This window comes from Ictidomys tridecemlineatus, chromosome 2 (assembly GCF_052094955.1).
Source record: "Ictidomys tridecemlineatus isolate mIctTri1 chromosome 2, mIctTri1.hap1, whole genome shotgun sequence".
Lineage (NCBI taxonomy): Eukaryota > Metazoa > Chordata > Mammalia > Rodentia > Sciuridae > Ictidomys > Ictidomys tridecemlineatus.
The window spans coordinates 25402370-25426575 of NC_135478.1; the positions used below are offsets into that span (position 1 = coordinate 25402370).

The 24206-nt window shown below is 42.6% G+C and overlaps 1 protein-coding gene across 1 annotated transcript in view; it reads left to right on the top strand.

The window, feature by feature from the left end:
* Positions 1-21469, top strand: part of Dclk3 (doublecortin like kinase 3) — a 41738-nt gene extending 20269 nt beyond the window's left edge. The window contains exons 2-5 of the mRNA XM_021732689.3: positions 799-2639; positions 15305-15437; positions 18340-18507; positions 20866-21469. Of these exons, the coding sequence (XP_021588364.3) occupies positions 799-2639; positions 15305-15437; positions 18340-18507; positions 20866-21059 (2336 nt within the window). The 3' untranslated portion in view covers positions 21060-21469. The remainder of the gene's footprint in view (positions 1-798; positions 2640-15304; positions 15438-18339; positions 18508-20865) is intronic.
* The last annotated feature ends 2737 nt before the right edge of the window (positions 21470-24206 follow it).

Below are 24206 nucleotides of genomic sequence, written 5' to 3' on the forward strand. Positions count from 1 at the left end.
CACTATAGACTTTTGCTTTATCAGTAATGTCACTGGTTAAATGAAATTATAATACACAATAGATATTAAGGTTATAAGGAACATCTTGATAACTGGCAATTACTGTGTCCTCACTTGTGTGTCAAGCACTGTGTTAAGGGAACTATAATCATTTTCTTACGTACTCTTCACAAAATCCTGGGAGGAAGATGTTATTGTTCCTGCTTTTTGGGTGAAACAACTGAAACAAAAGTGATTTGCCCAGGTTCACATCGTAGTCAGTGGCCATTTCAGGATTAAAATCTGGGTCTGACTCAAACCTTGTGACCAAAACCACTTCCCCTGTTGCCTTAGCCGAGTGAACTGAAAATCTAGCTGGGAAAACTGCAAAGAGGCAGGTGTATCTGCCATAGTGAACATCCATAATTTTCCAGGATGTTCCTGTGGCTTGGGTCTAGTGTCTTAGTCTAGGTCCCTGAAGCCCACTCATTTTGGGGAAGCTGGGGTTGTATGCATAGAGCCAACCCCCGCCCCTAGAAGGCCCTCAATGTGTGGCTACTCTGGGAAGTGGGTCACTAAGAGGCTGTAGGAGTCTCCGCAGCCCAGTGCTAACTCTATTCTGCATTGCTGGTCTCTCATAGAGAAGACTGGGGATGAGACATAAGGTATATAAGGACTCCATCATTTCAAGTGGGACCCCCAGAGACCACACGTATAAGCTATCATAGTAGAATAAGAATCTTTAGTAAGGCTGGTGGAGTCTGAGCGCTCTTTGAACCCACCTCGACTGATGTGCAATGGTCTTTTTTTCTGTTGCAGGTCACCGAGGCCTATGTGATCATTCTCTGAAATATTTAAGCTCGAAAATCACAGAGAGAAGGCTGCAGGGCACCTGGCTGCCTCCTGGCCGAGGAAACCCAGAGAAACCATTCTTGGGAGCTCGAGGTTCTGTCATGCCCATGTTCAGCCCCCAGAATGGTCTTCATTCGGTCCAGGCTGAGAACAGCCCCCTGAAGCCCAGGGTGGTGACCGTGGTGAAGCTGGGCGGGCAGCCCCTCCGCAAGGTCACCCTGCTCCTCAACAGGCGGTCGGTGCAGACGTTCGAGCAGCTCATAGCAGACATCTCCGAAGCCTTGGGCTTTCCCAGGTGGAAGAATGATCGTGTGAGAAAACTGTTTAACCTGAAGGGCAGGGAAATCAGGAGTGTCTCTGATTTCTTCAGGGAAGGGGATGCTTTCATAGCCGTGGGCAAAGAACCCTTGACACTGAAGAGCATTCAGGTGGCTATAGAAGAGCTGTATCCTAACAAAAACCGGACCCTGACATTGACCCAGCACAGCCGGGTCCCTTCTCCAAGGCTAAGAAGCAGACTTTATGGCAAGACTCTGAAAGGGGGTCACCACTGTGGGGAGACCGGGAGCAGCGGTGAGGCTGCCCGGAGCAAGACAGCCATTGGGCACCAGGGGAAGTGCCCCCAGGAGCTGGTGCTGGAGGACCAGGTGAGGGCCCAGAAGAAGTGGGCGAGGGGAAAACAAGAGTCTGAAGCGGGCGGCAAGCCACCCAGGGAAACTACTCTGGAAGAGAGGAATGGCAGTGGGGAGAAGCACCTGGGGGTGGAGATCGAGAAGACCTCCGGGGAGATCATCAGGTGTGAGAAGTGCAAGCGAGAGAGGGAGATCCAGCAGAGCCTGGAGCGGGAGAGGCTGTCCCTGGGGACCAGCGAGCTGGACATGGGCAAGTGCCCAAAGTACCACGTGGACAAGCTGGTGAGGACGAGAAGCTGCCGGAGGTCTCCCGAGGCAAACCCTGTGGGCGGGGAGGAAGGGTGGAGAGGTGACAGCCACAGGAACAGCCCCAGGAATCCCACTCAAGAGCTGAGGAGACCCGGCAAGAACCCAGACAAGAAAGCAGACAGAGACCCAGAGGATCAGGAAAGCCACCATCGGGGGGCAACCAAGGCCAAGAAGGACGTTGTGGAGAGTGCACCAGCTGCAGAAGAGGGGCAGAGGGATGTGAAGAAAGATGCCAAGCACGTCTGCAGGAGCAAGCAGGGTAGCTGGCTCCTGAGAGAGCCCCAGGCTGATGCTGAGAAGGAGGCAGAGAGGGAGAAGAAGCCAGGTGCGTCAGGAGGGAGAAAGGTGGCTCTCAGAGATGAGACCCCTGGTAGGGTAGAGAAGGAGCCCAAGACAAGGCCAGAAGAGAACAAGCCAGAACGGCCCAGTGGCCGGAAGCTGCGACCCGGGGGCATCATCTCAGCACACGTGGAGAAGCACTATGAGACGGGCCGGGTCATCGGGGATGGGAATTTCGCCGTGGTGAAGGAGTGCAGGCACCGGGAGACCCGGCAGGCCTATGCCATGAAGATTATTGACAAGTCCAAACTCAAGGGTAAGGAGGACATAGTTGACAGCGAGATCTTAATCATCCAGAGCCTCTCTCACCCCAACATAGTGAAATTGCATGAGGTCTATGAAACGGAAACGGAAATCTACCTGATCATGGAGTATGTGCAGGGAGGGGACCTTTTTGATGCCATCATAGAAAGTGTGAAGTTTCCGGAGCCTGATGCTGCCCTCATGATCATGGACTTATGTAAAGCCCTGGTCCACCTGCACGACAAGAATATCGTCCACCGGGACCTCAAGCCGGAAAACCTCCTGGTAAGCCTCATTTTTTTTTTTGCTGCTGTGGGATAGTTTTTTTTTTTAAATGAATTTTTAAAAATAAATATGAATTGCTTCATATCCTTTTACCTTTACATACTTGACTTTTATGTTATTTTAGCATACTTGTTCCAATATTTAAAACTTTAGTTAGAGTTCCTACGTGGCTGAGATAAATTGGTTTTGACGAAAGTACTGAAAAATAAACATTGCAATTTAATAAATGAAAACTGTTTTTTTTTTTCATCCCTGAGAGAAAAAAGTTTGCTTTGATGATGACCCTGCAGACTTAATTTCCTGACCTTTTGCACATCCTCTCGTCCACGGTGGAAACTTCCGCCCAGGCTTGGTGCCTACCATTGACTGATTTCCCACTGAGACCCTTCCTATGGCCCTTTTGAGGATAATACTTTGCCAAGGAATTCTAAGGGGATAATATTTTGCAGGTGTCTGTGTGTGTGGAGTGGTAAAGGGCTGACCCTGGAGTTAGATACCCTGGGTTTGAATCTTGGCTTTCTTAGTTACTCAATTTGAGATCAGCCCCTTACCTCTCTGAGCCTCTGAGCCCAGTTTACTCTTTTTTTTTTTTTTTTTTTTTGGTATTGGGGATTGAACTCAGGGGCACTCAACCACTGAGCCACATCCCCAGCTCTAGTTTGCATTTTATTGAGAGACAGGGTCTCACTGAGTTGCTTAACGCCTTGTTTTTGCTGAGGCTGGCTTTGAACTCACCATCCTCCTGCCTCAGCCTCCTGAGCTGCTGGCATTACAGGCATGTGCCATTGTTCCCAGCTCTGCTATTGTCTAATATCAGAGGCTGCCTTGCCTCCTTCCTCCCACCTCCAAATGGGAATTGTTAAGGTACCCCACCCTAGAATGATTCCTACCTCCTGACACTATCCAGAGCAAACACCTGCTTTCTTGAACTTTCCTCCAAATCATGTAACACAGCCCAGTATCATGATAGGTCCTTTGAACACCCTCTTGCTTAGATGCCAGGCCCCAATGGTGCATTCTCCCCTCTGCAGTGAGTTGATAAGCCCTGCAGGTTTGACCAAAAGTGTTTCCCTGGAAGTCTTTGTCAGGGTAGCAGCGTCACAGGGTCACCATCTGGCATCTGCAGTCCACTTTTTTTTTTTAATTTAAATTTTTAAATTTCTTCTATTTTAATTTTTATTGGTATATTTTAACTCTATAGAAGAGTGGTCTTCATTATGCCACATTTTTACATGCACATAATTTGATCACTCTCATTCCCCAGTAACTTCCCTCTCCTTCCTCTCCTCCCTCCCCGATCCCCTTGCTCATTGCCACTGACCTCCCTGTCTCCCCTCTGTCTTCCTCATAGCCCTGACCACCACCTGAAACATTCTTTACTTTTCTGTTTTCTTTCTCTTATTGGGAAGAAAGTTCCAGGACCGCAGAGGCTCTGTTTTATTCAGACTATACCCTGAAACCTGAACAGTTTTGTCACATGGTAGACATTTAATAAATAAACACGGGTTGGATGGATGAATAACAATCATAGCACACCACCTGGGAGATAGCCAGCGGTTCACTAGTGACAGCTGCTGTCATTATCATCACATTGAAAACAACTCTGATGTCAAGGTAGCTATCACAGGAAGCACCGAAAGCCATATTGCTGCAGACAAAGCAATCGCAAATGGAGACAAAATGATTTCAGTGAGCCCTCTTTGGGGGCAGGGAGGATGCAGAGGTGTAGCTGGTTTCCTTGAATTTTCAGCGGTAGACCAGGCCTGCAAATGTAACTCCAGCACATGAACCAGTCTTAAACTGTTTCCGCAAGCAGACTAAAACACAGAGTGAATCAAGCTAATTACTTGGCAAAATGAGGTCTATGTTGACCACAGAGTCAAGCAATCTTGTTTTTGCTCAATTTTCAAAATTGCCAAAGTAATTTGGCTAGGTGCCTGAGTGGTCTGAATTACCCTCAAATAATACTCTGGTAGGATTTTTTTTTTTTTTTGCATTAACTAGATGTCCTTCCTTAACTCATTTTTTAAAATTATCTCTGTATTTTTGTTCTGTGCCTGAGCTCATGTTTTTTTTTTTTTTAATGTGCTATGAACTTTTTATTGTGATCTTTGGAATTGCAACAGAGATGCATATGTGTGAATGTGTGTTTTAAATAAATGAATGCTGTTTCCACCAAATTGTTAAAGCAGGAAAGACTCTGATTAGAGGCATGAGGAGGTCCCATGAGCTGAACATTTTGGCCATGTGCCTCCTAAAGCATTATCACAGTTACACAAGTTCTCAAATATGTGGAACAAGATCCTTTGCCCTAGAAGACTGTTTTCTTTTGGGGACAATTAGCTAAGCTTGTATTTTCTAACAAGCTCCTGAAACCCATGGCTGGGCCCATCTCTTGGGCAATCCAGGCTCTTACTTGTGGGAAGGGACTTTGCCAACAATTTTAAATGGATGGGTGTAGATGGCACAAAGGAGTTTGCTGCAAGAAGTAGGAGCACTGTAAGGAATGTTTAATATGGACGAGCTGATTGCCTCTGAAAAGATTTTTGGCAATTCTTCATGGACTTAAATATTAGTACATATATGCTTTTAGTGGTTTGGGGCAATGGTGTGTGTGTGTGTGTGTGTGTGTGTGTGAGAGAGAGAGAGAGAGAGAGAAAGAGAGAGAGAGAGAGAGAGAGAGAGAGAGAGAGAGAGAAAGGGATTTGCAAACTGCTATTCTGCAGTTTGCAAATCTCCTTATTATTTTTCAGTCCAACATGAGATATTGATTAGTATTGATCTTAATTGATATTTAGACCTTTTTCTCTTTTCTGATTTTGAAGAAAGTCTACTGTTTTTCAAACAAATTTTTGTATGTATGATGGTATGTCTTCTGCAGAGACTGCAGAAAGCTACAGATTTGAGCCACTTATTATTATTATTATTATTATTATTATTATTGTTATTTTGGTATTAGGGATTGAACTCAGGGGCACTCAACTCAACCACCGAGCAACATCCCCAGACCTTTTTAAAAATGTATTTTATTTAGAGACAGGGACTCACTGGGTTGCTTATGGTCTTGCTAAGTTGCTGAGGCTGACTTTGAACTCAAGATCCTCCTGCCTCAGCCTCCCAAGCTGCTGGGATTATAGGCATGCACCACTGTGCCCGGCTTTGAGCCATCTTTAGAAGGAAGGGTTAATATATTTGGTCTCCTGTGGGTAGTGTGTCAGGTTTTATTTATCAAAATAAAACATGTTTGTCCTTTTTCTGGATGAAAAGTTCAACATATTGTGATCAGGAATATAAATGTTATCTGATGTTGTGCTTTCTGATTTTTTTAGACAGATGAAGATAATGTTGGATTTGACAATTGGCAGATGTCTTTGTTTAGAAAGCTGTCCTCTCTAAGCTTGCACATATGATAATGATATTGCAAAATTTTTTTCCAAGATGACGTATTAATATATATCACTATGGTAATTACTGTGTATCAGTTCATGTTCTTCAGTTGCTTTGATTTGTATTCGATGAATCCTTTAAATTTTTTTTTCTCTTTTCACATTTTTTATTGGTGCATTATAGTTGTACATATGGTGGGATTTGTTGTTACATATTTGTACATGCACATAATATAAGAATATAATTTGACCAGTATCACTCCCTAGCACTCTCCCTCTCCACATCCCACCTCTTGGTCCTTGTCCTCTAGTGATCTCCTTTTGATTTTTATGAAATCCCCCAAACCCCAACCTTTCTTTTCCTTTTTTCTCTCTGGTTTCCACATATGAGACAAAACACATGACTCTTGACCTTCTGAGTTTGGCTTACTTCGCTTAACATAATGTTCTCAGGTTTCAACCATTTTCCTGCAAATGCCATACTTTCATTTTTCTTTATGGCTGAGTAAAACTCTATTGTGTATATATCCCACATTTTCTTTATGCATTCATCTCACCAAACCCTTTCTTCCTTTAATATGTGGCTGCTGTCTCTATTGAGACCTGTCTTTTGCTTGGGAAAGTGATTATGTGAGAACTAACTTTTGATTATGTGGTCAATGGTAACTGCCACTGCTTTTAGAAGTTTTCTGAATGTGCTAAGAGATCTTAACAAATATAGCAAGCATATCACATTGTTTTAATCAACAGAAATATCTCCGTCTGATAATTAGGCCCAAGAGTAAAATTTTAGGCCTATATTGCCAAGTTCATCTGTTTCTACCCATCACATTTCTGATAAGATGCTAGTGTTCCTCTTCCCTTAGGGTTATTTGGACTCCTGAGATCTCACAAAAGAAGTTTTAATTATGAGATTTTTCCAGCTTGCAGAAATATCCATGTTAATTGCTTCTTCTGCCAGTGTGTTTCTTGAAGAGGTTAGAATCTGCTTGCTGGTGTTGGCTAGGCCCTGGGGAAGAAGGGGAGGAGGCAAACAGAAGCTTAAGTGATGCTGCTCAGACCAGTTCACTCAGGACAGGAAGTGGACAGGCCAGGTTATTTATAGCCAGTGGCTGAGAAATCATATCCAGCAAAGAGAGTTGGGTGAGCCGATGGGGGAAGGGATCAAAGGATGTCAGGCGTGTGAGCACAGTCATTTAAGAAAATCCCTCCCTCCCAGAACAAGGGCAAAAGAGGGTAGGCTCTTATTCTGGAAACGGGACTGAAAGGAATGAGAAGGGTGGGCAGGCTGCTGCCCCTTATCTGACCTGCAGAGTGCTCATTTCCCTAACCCATATTCTGCCCTCAGCCCAGCTGTTATAGCTCTGGAGTGCTAGAAGACCATCCAAATCCAGGAGAAATGGTGGCAGGGTGGTGGGGACAGGTCACGGCTTGGTTGAGGACAAGGTGATACCCTCTTGCTGGCCTCTTATTGATTTCAGGAAGGACAGACTTGTCCAGACGTTTAGCTGCTGAGTACAGATAGGATAGGGCACTGACTGCTGTCCTCAAGGGCAAGGAAAACCTAGTAGGATAGACAACAGCCAGATACAGTCCTTGTCCGTTCTCCCTCCAAAGCAGACGTGCTGAATCGATGTGCTGATCTCAACTCCCTGAGTTCTTTTTCTACTTCTACTTTGATAGGCAAGAAGGACTCAGTGATCCTTGCTGCTATTTGTTTGGTCATACACATTTCTCCCTGATCAGCAAAGCTTCTACCAGCTCCAGTTTCAATCTCCTTTCCCCTGAGCTTCTGAGACAGAGGTGTCCTTGACCTGTCATTAATGGCCTAAGAATCATGGGTATTTTTATATACTGATCAAATTAATTAAAAATTGATAATAACCATAAAGTATATATAGTTAGGCTATACTTAATAAATTCAGGAAACATGGATCTCAGCAATAACATGAGGTCACTAAAGAAAAACACAATGAGACAGGCCTTTAGTTCAGGTTATTTAGTTAAGATTAATAACACCAATTCCTTATTGCTCTCTTTTATAAAAATATGTATTTGTTTTAATTAGTTATACATGACAGTAGAATGCATTTATGTGCTTTGATGTATCACCCATAGATGGGGTATAATTTCTCATTTTTCTGGTTGTACACGTTGTAGAATCACATTGGTCATGCAGTCATATATGTATATAAAGTAATAACGTCTGTTTCATTCTACTATCCTTCCTATCCCCACATTCCTTCTTCTCCCCTCCCTTCACTCCCCTCTACCTAATCTAAGTAACTCTATTCTTCCCTAGTGCCTCCTCACCCTTATTGTGAATTAGCATCCACATATTAGAGACAACGTTCAGTCTTTGGTTCTTTGGTATTGGCTTATGTCACTTAGAATGATATTCTACAACTCCATCCATTTACTGTCAAATGCCAGAATTTCATTCTTCTTTAAAGCTGAGTAATATCCCATTGAGTATATATATACCATATTTTCTTTATCCATTCATTTATTGAAGGACACCTAGGTTAGTTCCATAGTTTAGCTATTTTGAATTGAACTGCTATAAACATTGATGTGGCTGCATTGACTGTAGTATGCTGATTTTAAGTCCTTTGGATAGAAATCGACCTAAGATAATTGTGTTGCGGTTACTTTTGGTTAACCCATTGCTGGCAGTGGGAGCTGGTTCAGGCAGGGTAAAGAGGGCAGCATTAGAGTCAAGAAAATTCACTACAGGTTTTTTATTACTTTTAAAGGGAATATGGGTAAGAGTAGTAAACAACCCACTGGTAACTAAGCAGTTTTCACCCCCTCATCAGAAACCACTGTTATTAGTTTACAGAGTTAGCACTTTGAAGTAAAATTAAACCAAATATGGAAAGAGATAATATCCCCAATACCATGACTGTTTATTACATGTTTTACAACATAGACTATCCAGAAAATATTTGAGGGGGTATCAGAGTTTGCCATTCACAGGTTAGTGCACTAACTGGTGGAGGTACAATATAACTGCTCCCTCTCCAGCAATTTTTAAAAACAAAATAAAATTTGCTTCTGTAACAAAAGGAAATAAATCAAGAGTCATTCCTACTAGAGAAGGGTTAAGCCAAAACTAGCCTCTAGGGCTTTAATGAATATGACCCCCATAGAAAAGTCACCAAAAAAAAAACTTGTATAAATTATTTTATTTATTATTGTAATTAGATCTTCACAGTCAAAGTTGTCTTTTCACTGTCTGTGTTTTGTTAACGTGAAATTGTAGTTATAAGCAAAAGTTGGTTGCCTAGGGAACAATAATTGTATATTCAGTTTAACAGAAATAAAAGAATATTTGTCTTAAAATGCAAAAAAAAAAAAAAAAAAAAAAAAGAAAAGAAATCAAGGAGTGGGATAGCTGGATCAAAATGGTGGTTCCATTCTGAGTTTTCTGAGGAATCTCCATACTGCTTTTCATGGTGGTTGCACCCATTTGCAGTCCCACCAGCATTATTGCTCTCTTAATGCCTGTGTTTGTGTGAGTTTTCATCTAAGAGCGTACTTTTGTGAGCCATCTGAGGATCCAAGATTAAGTGTCTCGAAAATGCCCTTATTCTGAGGGAGCAGCTCAGTGAATCTTTTCTGCAAGCCTCTGAGATCTGAGATCTACCTGTCTGACTGCCTCAACACGCATCCCCTAGTTCTGTTTTGTCTCCTTCCCGAAGTCCCCTGTGTTCAAGCTCATGTGAGGGTCAGGGGTGAGGAGCCCTCTGCCATAGCTGGGGTGGGCTCCTTTCCTTGCTGGACTCCAGCAGGAGGTGGTGGTGGCTTGGTCTTGGGGCACAGAGGTGAGCAGAGAGAAATGGTCATCTGAAGGGACAGAATGGAATGTGGAAAACTGTAGGTTGCATCTTGTTGCAAGGGTGTGTGTGTGTGTGTGTGTGTGTGTGTGTGTGTGTGTGTGTGTGTGTGTACATGGAAAGGAGATTATAGAAATGGTCCAGTAGCTGAGGGGGATGTAGAGAAAATGTGGGTTGTGTCTTTTTAAGTTGAGGTGTGATATCTTTTGATATCTTTATGTGATGATGGAGCCATTCTCAGGTTGGGGAATTCAGGGAGAGGAGCAGGGTCAGAGTGATGTTTTCAGCATCTTGAGTTTGAGATTCTCATCCAATCAGACAACTTGGCGGTGATGTAAAATGTGCTGTGGAATACGAGATTAGCAGATTTGACCCCCCAGGAAGCACCCCACAGTTCAGTGTTCTGCAGGACTGGCCACCTCTGAACTAGATAATGAGTTAGAAAGAGTACATCATGGTGACTGACATGCTTGCAGCTGCCACTGGATTCATGCCACAGGGAATGAGTCAAGTTCATTTCCATGACCCAGAAGGTCCTGCATAATGTGGCCCCGGTCTTCCTTTTAAGGCTCCTCTCTGACCTCTCATCCCCCCATTTGCTCTGCTCCACCCCACTTGCTGTTCCTGAGCCTTTGCACTTGCTATTTCCTCTATCTGAAAACTCACCCCAACTTCTTTCACTTCCTCAGGGGGTCCTTCCTTAAACCACCCTGTTTAAAATTTCAGTCCCTGCTACTGCCTGTGCCTACACGGTCCAGTAGAACTTTCTGTGATGATGGAAATGTCCTGTGTCTTTTTCATGTTATTGCTGAAATCCAATGTCTGGTAGCACCATGAACATTTGAAATATGCCTTGTGTGTCTAAGGTACTGGACTTTAAATTTTATTTAAACATAAATAGCCACATGTGCTTAGTGGACACTATTCTAGACAACATAAGCTTTATCCCACTTTTTCTCAATATTCATCACTGCCTGACATCACCTATTTAATTAAATATTATTTATAAGTAGAAAGAAAGCATCCTAAAGCAAGAACATTGTCTGTTTTATTCACTGTTCTATTTTTTTTAGGGGGGGTGGTGCAGGAGATTGCACCCAGGGACGCTTAACCACTGAGCCACATCCCCAGCCCTTTTCTATATTTTATTTAGAAACAAGGTCTCACTGAGTTGCTAAGCACCTCACCATTGCTAAGGCTGGCTTTGAACTTGTGATCCTCCTGCCTCAGCCTCCCAAGCCGCTGGGATTACAGGTGTGCGCCACTGTACCCAGCTATTCTCAATATCTACAGCAGTGCCTGGCATGTGCTTGGCATCTAATTGATATTTGCCGAATGAATATGAGATGTTAATTCATAAAAAAGCTGGTGTGATATGTAGGTCTCCAGGTCACATCATAGGCTATCCATATGACGGGTCCCTGGGAAGATGTTGCTCCTACTGATTTTTTCAGCCATTTTTTGATTACGTTGTCTTTTACTGCTAGAATATGAATTGATTTCAGGCATTGGCATTTTAATGTGATTTGGTTTCCAAGATATTTTAGTTCTTGTGTCTAGTTGAAAATGAACCTTGGAAGGAAAGGGTTAAAAGAACCATGAAGGATCAAGTAAGAAGTTAGCAAAGATAATCAGCTTGAGCAGGGTCCTCCTAAGGCAGCGTGTGATGTTTGGTATATACTCTGCTGCCATCTTCTGTTCAGAAGTGGAAAAAAATTTGCAAGATCATATTTAAATTGATGTGCCATGGAAGGACAGAGTGGAGGCTAATCCTTCAGAACAATGAAGATTCCTCTTGAGGCTTTAAATTGTATTTAGAGATGAGTTATCTGCATGCTTATGTCAGTAGTACAGATCACTTGGATTCTGAGCAGGACACTTTGGTGTGGCTGGAAACAGACAGGCCACAGTCATGACGCTGTATGAAGCAATCCCTACACCCTGGGAAGTTAAAGGTAGCCTCCAACAGCCCCAGCAGAAACATGACCCAGAAATAGTGAGTTTAGCTAAACCAGAAGATAGAGGCAGGGGTGTGTCGGGTGAGGGCAAGGTAAGATGTGTGGCAGGGGGCTCCAAGCAGGACCACCACCATGCCCAGGAAAGTCCAGGAAGGCTTTCCGAAGTGGAGGCATTGGAGTGGGACATTTATTGAGGTCTTTGGATGCCCCAGTGGCCACCCACTGATTGGTCAGCTGGGATGTCTGAGGCTCACCACCCTGATGGAATCTCATCTGGTGTGTGGCATTCAATTCTGGGCATTTGTGGCCAAAAGAGGCACGTTGGCATGAGGATATCCCAGAACATGACTGTGCATGTGAATCCCTTTGGGATCTTACAGAGATGCTGATTTTGTGTGAGTGGATCTGGGTGACTGAGATTTCTAATAAGCTACCAAGTGATGCCTTGAGAGAGGGGATGATGGTCAGAGAAGTCGATCCTCCAAAGATTATCTGGGGGATCCTGCGATGCTAACTCAGAGAAGAAAAAAAAAAGGTGAGCTGGTGGTGCTGGGGGTCATGGTACTTGTTTTCCATCTTTGGAAAGGACCTGTTCTTGTTCACCGTTGCCCTGGAGGGTAGATTTAGAAAACAGAGGTGGGGGGCGGAAATTCTGAATCAACATGGGATGCACCTCCTCTGTGGAGGGGGACTCTCATAGAATCTGGGAGGAAAATGATTCCAGGAGGACATCACTCATTTAATTTCAAGGCATAAGACAGGAAGTGTTCTGAAGCCAGGGATGTAAGATGTCTGTGGAAAAGCGAAAACCAAACCAAGAGATTCACAATCAGCACAGGATTCTTAAATGTAATTAGGCTGCTTACAGAGGTGAAGTAAATGACAGCACTGAAGAATTATCACTCCTGATGGAACAAGTTGGAGAAGAATGGAAAACACTTTGGGGAAGAGACAAACATTCATCTTAAACCTCTAGATCCTGCACATGCCCTGGTGGATGCTATGGGGGTGATCTTGTGACCTAAAGGGAAAGGAAAGAGGAGGCATAATATATTTTCAGTTAAGCCTATTCAGTATCTTAAAAACAGATTTGACATTTTGAAAATGTATTCAATGGCATCTGGACATTTAACATAATACATTTTCAAAGTAAAAGTCTGGGTTTCCAAAACATCTAATCTCTTGCTGGTACTGGCTCAGCGGAATTGGGGGCTTCCACGAGGAAGGGAGTATTTCAGTTATTTTGCAATAGGAACACACACCTTATTTTGGTAGGATCAAATGCTGATCATTTGGTTGGGAATATTTACAAATATTTTTGAGGGTCATTGCTGCACCCCTCTCATCTTTCTCTGAGTTGTGACTATTAATTCAGAAGATATCGGATGAGGGTCAATGGGGAACGAAGAAAAGACAGACAGAACACACATAGAGAGAAAAAAATGGGGCCAGATGGGACATTGCTCTCTGATGGAGATACAGTAACCCAGAGCTAGCTCAGCATGTTTATGATCTAGATTTCATCCAAAGGTTATTTGTGGGAAAGTTCTGGCAAAACAGGCAATCTGAGGGATATAGGCCTGGCAAGACATTAAGGTCATTTTGCTTTGCTCAGAATTCTCTGCCCTGGGAGTCGGTATCTGAACTCAAGTCCTTGACTGATAACTCTGAACCTTTGCACAGTTTCCTCAGACCATTGTTGTCATAGCAACCAGGCCATCTTGACCTACTCAAGAGAGAGTCAGAGGCCATGATTCAAATCGTCGCTCTCCACAGGATGGATGGGTAACAGTAGTTACCCAGCAAATGTCATTAACATCAATGATCCATCTGGCAATTTTAGGCATTACACTATTTTGTTTTTCTTCCCCTCCAAACTAGATTTTCTAGTCTAAATGATTCTGTTGTCTCCTACTGGGCTACGTCTGTCTCTATTTGCAGAGTTGTGTTTTATTTCTAAATCTATGACTTTCCATTTGGTCTGGTCAATTATGGAGACATTGATTAGATGGTGCAGTGATGACTCAAGCTCAGTAATTAAGACACATGCTGCTTATAGAGATGTCAGCTCACTGACAGGAACCAGAGCAAATGCAGAGAACTGATTCTGGCCAGGATGGCCGTTTCACCCCCCATTGCTGGGTGTTGCCCATGGCTCACGAGGCACAGGGAAAACCAGAGTGCCATTGTCCTCCTGCCACAAATGCTTCTAGGGCCCTAGGGAGCCTTTGCTTCAGTTCCAAAAGGGATGTGAGGATGTGTGCCTGCAGACAAGTTGGTAATTTCTCTTATATGTCTGGTGGCACCAGTAAGTCTCTTACTTGGATAAAATTTCCCAGGTTTATCACAGAATATTTTCACATAAGGATCTGTGTGTTGAGTTCACCATTGGTCCAAAGCAATCAGATTCTGTGATGAGATATAGGCAGATCTTTGATCTGATTGTGTAGGTACCAGTTAGTATGGAAGGAGGCTGGAGTTTTGATTTGCATCAATTATTTAACTTTTCTCCCCAGGTGGAAACTACTTCCATAGTACATCCTGAACATGCAGCAAGATTTGCTGGGTTGCCTTTCCATTGTTTGTTTATTTTCTTTTTTTTTTTTTAGAATGTAAAATATATATTTTTAGTTTAATTATTTCTTGCATAGTGACCTAAATGCTTGTTAGGTTTACCTCTTCAGATTCTTTTCTTCTAAGTTAAGACCCAATATTTATTTGTCATCTTAGGCCAAACATTTTTCTAGATGGATCAGAGACATTGAGTGGAATTCCTGACATGATCGTATTTGCTGGAAATTATGATCTGCTCCTTCCTTTTAATGAATGAAACAGAGGGTCAGATTAGTAAAGAGATTTGTCCAAAACTATTAGCTGCCAATCTTGGACTTAGAATTATTCAAAGATTCCTGGCATGTTTGATTCTTAAGACTCCCCTGTCTCCCAATTAGGACATGTATTTTATATCCCTTTTCTACTATTTGCTTACTTGTTCATTCTGATATCCAGTTCTCCCCTACTTCTGTCCATCCTTTGTGTACCCACAGGCTTTTTATAATTTCTACAAAAGCTAGTCTGTGCTCAAAGTATCATTGATCTTTGTTCCAATGCTTCCCAAAAGAACTGTCTGTAATGATGGAAATGTTGTGTATATCTGCACTATCCAATATGGTAGCCACAAGCCACAGTGCACTATTGGGGAACCGCAATGTTCCCAGTGCAGCAGAAAGACTGAATTTAATTAAAAAATTTAAATAACTGCATTTGTCTACCATGTTGGTAGATGGAACAATAAATCTCATTTGTTTTTTTAGTTGAAAATGTGAGCACGTGTCAAGTTGGATGATTTGTCAGAGTTGGCTGAACTCGAGTTTGTGTAGGTTTACTTTTTGCCTGCCTTGACCTTGCACACTTGTTGTCTCATCAGTATTCCTTAGTTCTCATCACAGTTTTAATGGTTTGGAGATTTTGGTTTCTTACAGGTTCAGCGAAATGAGGACAAATCTACCACCTTGAAACTGGCTGATTTTGGCCTTGCAAAGCATGTGGTGAGACCTATATTTACTGTGTGTGGGACTCCGACTTATGTAGCTCCTGAAATTCTTTCTGAGAAAGGTAAGTGTTACACATTGCTCTGTGGGACTTCAGCTCTCCTACTAACAAATGTCTTATTTTTAGTATTTAGTATTTTCGAATATGGCTTCCTTGACTAGGCAGGAGAACTTTTTCCTCACCAGGGCTGCCCTTGTTACAGAGGACAGGTGTGTGTGTGTGTGCACGCAAGTGCGTGTATGTGTGTGTGTCTAGGCAGGACAGTAAGATGACAGATGGTAGAGAATGTGAATCAAACAAGGCCATTTTTCAGTTGACCCAAGGCTACCTCTAAAGGGACAGAACTGGAAGAAATCTATCGTATTTGGTTTAAAAATTTCCTCATCAACCTTTACCTTTAAAGGAAAAAGGGACCCAATTCAAACTCCATGAATATTTGTTACCTCTTTGCATATTGTGTGAGGGCCTAATGAACTGTTTTAGCAAGATAGTCTGCAAAATATATAAAAAGGAAATAATTATTATATGACTCTTCATATGTGGATGAATGTTGAACTCGTGTGGCACTCTAGAAGAAGAGTTTACCTCTTAGGTAAGATGGAAAGGCCCTGGATGGGTTGTAGGTATGGTGGTAGGGAGAAGGGAGGAGTGGTTTCTTAGCAACAGAGGCACCAGGGAAACTTAGACGATACTATAACAATGTACAAGGTTGGGTAATAGAGTTATTGAGAAGATACCTCAGTAGACTTGAGAGAGGTACATTTGGTTGAGTAGACTGAGTCTAGGTCACCGCAAACTGGAAGGTGTTTAAACTTGGAAAGTCCAGCAGAGTAGCCACTGGAATGTGCCTCTTATGGTAATTGGTTTAAAATTGGTTTTAAATGTGGTTCATATGGTAACTGATTTAAATTGGACAGGAAAATACTAACGGACATAGATATTTGAATGGAAACATTGAAGAACTGGATAAAAGCAAACAGACAACATGAACTTGTGGGGAAACCAAATATTGGTGATGACATCAACTAAAACAGGTGTCAGAAGGAAAAGCTCTTTTGGGAGATTGAGGGATGGGCTGAGTTAAATTTTGAACACACTAACATTGTAGTGTGTTCAGTGACATTGTAGTGTGCTCGACGTTGTATTGGGATGGATACACGGAACCATCCACTTGGCAAGGAGGGTGGGGCATGGGATGGGCATGTGGTTTTGAGACTCATGAAAATGGTGGCTGAACTGGGGAGCCAGTGAGCCCCTCAGTGATGCCAGAGGACAGCAAAGCATGGATTCTTGAGGAAGGTCAAGCATTCTGGCATGAGAGAAAGAAGGAGGAGTTGGCAGAGGACTGGGCTGCCTGGAGGCAGGCAGAGGATCAGGAAAGGGCAGTGTTACAGAAACCAAGGGCAGACTGCAAGATGATGGGGAGGCCCAGCAGATCAGTCTCCACCAAGAGTGAAAGATGGTTGAGAACTGAGCAGATGCCATCAAAACTGGCAAAAAGTTATCATTAATGACTTAGGCCCTTAATATATTCTTATTTTTGGAGGGGGTACTGGGGATTGAACTCAGGGACACTCAACCACTCAGCCACATCTGGAGCCCTATTTTGTATCTTATTTAGAGACAGGGTCTCACTTATTTGCTTAGTTCCTTGCTTTTGCTGAGGCTGGCTTTGAACTCTCCATCCTCCTGCCCAGCCTCCTGAGCCACTGGGATTATAGGCATGTGCCACCATGCCCAGCTCCTTAATATATATTTAAATTTTTAGTTGTAGATTGACACAAAACACTTATTTTTTTTTTAAATGTGGTGCTGAGGATTGAACCCAGTGTCTCACACATGTGTGACAAGTGCTGTACCATTGAGCCACAACCCCAGCCCCTTAATATATTCTTAATATATACTTGTGCCTTGACACACTTTCTCCGGGGATTAATAACGAATACCTAACTTCCACATTAAAGCTTCCAAGTATTTTCCTTTTCTAAAGGAAAAAAAAGTAAAAGTGTATATATTCCTGCTACAACTTTTGGGAGTTGTATCAAATATTATTTAGTGCATTTCATTTCTAGAAAGTTATTTTAAGCATATAATTAGATGTGTGTAAATATTTAGTATGTAAGGATGTTCATCAGAAAATTCCTTACACTTGTCAAAATATTGGAAAATAATAGATTACAATATGTGGACAGCACTTATGAATCACATTTATGAAGAGGATATTTTTATATTCTTCATAAGAAATTCTTACATAGGAAATGCCATGATATAATATTAGGTGAATGAGATAGGGGATAACATATGATAAGTGCAATGCGATGTCTGATTTTATGTAAAGAAAAAAAAGCATATGTGTGTGTGCATGCATGCTTGTATGCTTAATAATAATCATTAAAAAGGTCAATGTATTTTTTTTAATTAGGGAGAAGGTAATGAATAGGAATAGATGGCTAGAAGTAATTCCCATACTATTCTTGGTGTAGCTTAGGTTTTTAAATTTCCAATACAATGTGGACTTATGAAGGGTCTTGCTGTGTGTAGCTAGAGTATAGCTTGTGCCACATGTGACGTACCGTTTAAGTTTGACAACATCTGCATTGATCTATGTTCTGTTCACTGAGATGTGTCTATGTATCATTTAGTTGAAGGTTATGACCTTATCAAACTTCTGTAAGTTTCCACACATTTGCTTTCAATTTCTGTGCTTATTTTCTCAAAGACTAGTCATAAAGGATCACAAAAGTGGCAGTGGTCCAAGGATCAGACTTTGAGGAACATGGGTGTGACTCCTTGTTTGAAGGGGGTGGTTCCAAGCCGCGTGTTTGGAAGCAGCCCTTGCTTACTGAGAGCTAAGGACCTCGGTGACTTACAACTATGTAGAACCACAGTTCTCTGTCATTTGTTTCTTCACCTGGGATCCCGTCCGGTCTAAGGTTGACTGGTGTGTCTGCCTTTGTTGGTGCAGGTTATGGGCTGGAGGTGGACATGTGGGCTGCCGGCGTGATCCTCTACATCCTCCTGTGTGGCTTCCCTCCCTTCCGCAGCCCCGAGAGGGACCAGGACGAGCTCTTTAACATCATCCAGCTGGGCCACTTCGAGTTCCTTGCCCCTTACTGGGACAATATCTCTGACGGTGAGATCAGGAGCTTCCATCTGCGGGAGAGGAGGGGATGTGGGGCTGGGATCCCCTCTGGGTTCTGACCTCAAAGGAGGTTTTCAGATAAATATGGGAGAAGACACACACAAGGCCACCACAGTGCCTGGCATGGAGCTGGGCTGTCCACCTGTTGTGCCTTCACCTTTACTTGCTCAGTAGTGTCCTGAAGGTTTATGTAGCACTCTGAAGACATGACTTGCTTTGAGAGTTAAAGAAAAAAAAAAAAAACCTATTAGTTGTGGTCACCAACTGAATTTTCCTTAAGGCCATTAAAGAACCTCAAAACTGAAAAATATCAGAAACATAACTCTCATTTGGAAAGGGAAAGGCCATCTTATATCCAGAAGTACTTCCAACAGAGGAATTGAAGGTGCTTGATGTACATGTGAATCATTAAGGGTCTTGCAGGTGCATCAGGAGTTTGGGGACTCTGCAAGGTAAGGGGTGTAGGTCTCCACTGCCTTTCAGTGAGCTGGATAATGTGTGGGTTTTCTCCCTTTGGGTCTTTAATTCTGTCTGATTTCAAATGGAATCTCTCTCCTCGTTTCTACTGATTTGTCTCTACTAGTTACCACCTTGATAAAATCGAGAACTGGATACTTGTGGGTTTGTGTGTCTTTGAGTCTTGGGCTTAGAAAGGAGAATAGGAATGCTGGCTTTGTTTTTTCCACTTGCTCTCAACATGCCCGCCAAGATTAGTTAATTGAACTGCCTCCATCCCCAGCATCTAACTCCCCCTGAAAGCTTCATTTTCCCCTTTAATAAGGTAAGGAGAGGCGCGGCTTGCTGGAGGTGGAGTGAGGGTTTGACCGGAGCAAGGCATGGCAACTTGGGAACTGAAGTCCTATATGGCATGGTCCTTAGATTTGCGCATAGGTAGTTCCTGTCCTGGTCCCCATTCCTATGCGGTCTCTGCTTTGGTTATACCCTCTCCACAAAGTGAGGCGACTGTGCAGCCATGGGGATGTGCCCCCCCAGAGCCCAGGTGCCTCTTCCCTGACCAATGGCCCAAGCCCACTTCAAGGTCTGAGAGGCTTCTTCTCTCAGCCTCTTCCTAACATGCCAAAGGGTGGCCCTGGAAGGCTGTTTGGAGGGTGTCGAGACAGCTTGAGGTGGGGGGTCCAATTGTCCACATACAATTGGACAAATGAGGTCACACTTTGGATGTCTACATACTTATGTAGATAAGTATGCATCTCACTAGCCTGATTTCAAATGCTCGGTTGTCATGAGTGGATAGAACAGTTCTAGAATGTCTCCATCTTCGGTTGGACCACAGTGTTCTTAGAATACAAAAGCCTGCAAGCCAGCCCACGGTGCTAACACGAGAGTCTGAGAAGTCTCAATTTAAATTTTGCCTTTCAACCTCTGAGTCTCCTGAGGACCTTGAAGGAGTCATTCTGGTCAGGATGGGACTGGGGCACTTTGTGGGCGGAATTTGCAAAAGTTGAACTTAGTGAGTGGGATAGGAGACAACCGTGGCTCCTGTGCTCTAGAGGTGGCTGCACAGAGGGTTCGGAAAGACTGATTGGTGGCTGAACAGCTGATCTTGAGCAAGATCAAGATTTTAAACCTTTAAGAAAGATTTTAAAAAATATGTATTTTCTTCTCATGCTATTCCTCTAGTGGTTGGAAGAGCAGGCTCCATGGGCCAGGCTGGGAGATCCAGCAGGCCAGAGAGAAATACTTTGTCCTCCCGCTCTGCCACCTGACCTATCAGGTGTCACCACATCCCTCAGAAATCAGCCATGGTTGTGGACAGGAAATGAAATTGATTTTTAATCTGTACTATTTATTACTTTATTTCTTCATACCTTTTTTTCCTCCCAGTTTTGTCAATATGAAGATATATTTATCAACTGAGGAATAGAGAGACCATATTTTATTTAAAAATGTGTTGGTCTGATTTAAAACATTTTTTTTGTTTCTTTTTTATTTTATTGATTTTTTTTAAAAAAGAAATAAATGATAGCGGAATGCATGACAATTCTTATTATGCATATACAGCACCATTTTTTATATCTCTACATAGATATGTGTTTTGCAGCCTCTGTTTGTGTTCTTGTCCTGAGGGCACAGATGTTAGGGATGGGCCTGGCCCTGAGGCTGTAGAGAGCTAACAGACATCAACACAGTAGCCCTTGTCCACACGTGGATAAATATAAATGTGGGTTGCTTGAAAGTAAGTGAAATGAAAATTCAGTTCCTCAGTCTCCCTAGCTGTCTCCAGACACTAACATTTATGTAGGGGTTCTTATTATATTCCCGGGGAGGAAAAAATTCAGAACCAGCTGGATTTACTCTAATATCCCTCTCTTTCTCTTATTCTCATAGCTGCCAAAGATCTGGTGAGCCGGTTGCTGGTGGTGGATCCCAAAAAGCGTTACACAGCCCACCAGGTTCTTCAGCATCCCTGGATTGAAACAGTTGGAAAGACCAGTACAGTGAACCTGCAAAAGGAGGTGTCCCCCAGCAGGGAGGGCCACGTCCGGAGCCAGCACAAGAGGGCTGCAGAGCAGGCGTCATAGTCATGGCTATGGGCATCTGTTCAGCCTCCGTTCTGCTCAAGAAAGGAGAAGAAGATGAAAGTCTGAGGGAGAAGCGATGAAAGGACTTCTTCACATAACTGGGGAATCAGAAGGAGAGATTCAGTTGATTGCAAAGCATATTAAAAAAAAACTAAATTAAATCTTAATGTTAAATGTTGTAACATATTTTTAGATTTGTATATTTAAAGTATTTAATACTTTTTTTGGGGGGGGGTAAGCATTATTGTCAGTGTGGGATTTTGGTAATTATGACGTGTTTGCTTCCTCTTTGTGATCAAGTTCATGTGTACTACAAGAGTGGTGCTTACTAGTGTCTAAACTCCCCCATGAGATTAATAAAGTGAATCATGGTCTTTCTGTGTCAATAAAATGTGCTCTGAATACCAGAAGTGGATCTGTATTCTAATTGCTTCTTAATGCTGGGGACGAGAGTCAGGGAATTATAGTCCAACTCCTGAAGCCAGTGTGACTACATATAAATGTGTTGGACACTTGATAAATAGACAGGAACTGTTTATACTTAAGATGTGCCAACCTAGTTCCCTAGCATGGTAGTGTGACATGAAATCAGATCTGGTGCAGTCTGAAAAGATAGAAGAAATCATTCTTGCTCCTACAATACCTACTTATACTGTTTTTCTGCCCAATTATCTCTGAGCCTATGTCACTGTTACCTGAAGTCAGGCACTCATGCTGTGACACTGTTTTCAACTCACAAGGGAGCCATTTAATTCATTAGTATGGCAGAAATGCAGTGAATGGATTCCACCAGAGGCTAGAAGGAGTCTGAGAGTTGGGGCACATTCCCACCTGCAGGGTATTCATACAGAGGACACAGAGCACATGTTCAGATGACTCTGGGTTGGGGGGGATGTGACCAAACATTCTAGTATTGGTCAAATTGACCTTTCCAGGTCATGTGTAACCTGGTAAGTAGGTCTCAGACTCAGAAGTGTGGGCTTCTCACTTCTCCCTACCTTTCCTGTGACTATTGGGGTCATCTGGGCAGAGGACTATTAGGAAAACAGCACTAGAGAGTTTAACTAGTTAAATTGCTTAAACAGGTGTTAGAAAATGGATAACTCACAAAGGAGGCTCTGCAATAATTTAGAGAGAGTAGCTGCAGGAAGTAGTTTCCATTCCTAGGTAGAGGACCAAGGGAAGGGTTGGGGTGATGAGATCCTAGAAGCTTAGAGGTAAAACTCCTTGTAGGGGATGCTGGAGGGGGCCAACCAGGTCTTCCTTTAAAAGGAAGAGAATAGGCTACTTGGGTGCTCCTTCTGACAGAACTCAGCTGTTAGACCTCTAAAGGAACCCTCTTAGCTAGGAAGAGTTAGCCCACGGACCACACCTGGGGCAGGCCATATCCAATGACTAGTCCATGCAATGAATGAAGGCTCAGCACCTTTGCCTGCTAGGGGTGATGCTGAAGGGCCATTCAGCTTCTGAGCTCCCTGTGGGTTTGGCCTAGCCTTAGCTGAAACTGCATCACAGTCTAATTTCTCTCTTTCTTAGTCCTGCTTCTTTCCTCTTTCTCCCAGGGGTGATGATTCTGAGATGCCCTATAAATCTTTGCTATGTAAATCTGGACCAGAATTTTGGCTTCCCAAACTTGTGACACCTAGTAGAAACCTGAAATTGTCCCAACAGGAACCAGCTGGTGCTTTAACCTCAGGAGCTTGGAGAAGGGGCCCTGAGCAGGCTGTTCAATAGTACTCATTCTCAAAATTTGAAGGAGGCAGCACTGGATTCCATTGCTACTGGAACATATTTTGATAAAGGTGTTAGTGACCTCCATGTCATTAAATCCCAAACAATTTTCCAATCCTCATATTATTATCATTTGATCCTATTGACTGCTTTCTCTAAAGTCATTTCTCTATTGACGTCCATAATGCCATATTTTCTTGATTTTCTTCCTACATCCTTGTCTTCTTCTTTAGTTCTCCTGTATAGATGCAGTCTTCTTCCAGTGACTAAAAGTTATAGTCCCATTCTTAGCCACTGGGGAAATGCATATTAAAATCACAGTGAAATATCACTGTATGCCCCTCAGAATGGCTAAAATTAAATGGCTAAAATGAAAAGATTGACTACAACAACTATTAATGAGAATGTGGAAGAATTTGAACTGTTGACATTGCAGGTAGGGATATAAAATGGTGCACCCCCTTTGGAGGACAGATTGGCAGTTCCCTTAAAGATCAACTCACCACATGATTTAGCCATTTATTACTAAGTATTTACCTATGAGAAATAATAGATACATCCTACAAAGACCTAACAATATTCACAGATGCTTTTTTTGTGGTAATCTGAAATTCAAAATAGCCAGAATGTCCATAAATTGGTGAATGGGTAGACAAATTGTGGTATATTCATAGAATAAGTAATGTTTAGCCACAAAGAAAGTAACGAACTTTTGACACATGAATGACATGAATTGACCTCCAGATAATTAGGTTGAATAAAAGAAGTAAGATTTTTAAAAAACGATATGGCATTTGGATTATTCCATTTAAATACTTACCACTCTGGATTATTGGACTATATATGGATTATTATTGGGTTATTCCACTTACACGCAAACTATAGTGACAGAAGGCAGATCATGGGTTACCTGGGAACAGAGATGGAGAGAAAAAGAAAAGAGAAATTGCAAAAGAACAGCAAGTAACTTTGGGGATGGTGGATATGTTCATTATCTTGATATGTGCAGTTTATTGTTGGTCTATTATACCTCAATAAAGGTCTATTATACCTTGCAGTTCCTCAAAGTCCATCCCAGACCCTCTTCTCCTTTTACCCTATATTCTCTCCCTTGGAAGCTTTGTCCATACTCACAATCTATTCGCAGATGATCCTTGTCCTTCCTACCCTACTGATGTTTCCATTCAAGGATACTCCTATAAGTTCTAGAACCATTTGCACACCTGCTTCCATGACATCCATGTGCAGGCATCAGTTCCTCTGAGGCAGAAGGCATAGTCATCAGCCCTCAGCCTGTTCTCCATTGGTCCCTATCTCAGGGAATGGTGCTGCGGAGCAGGTTCAAAACACCAATATCACTCTTGAATCCAGGCCCATCCCACTGATTTTTCTTTCTCAACATTTCTTGAGTATTTG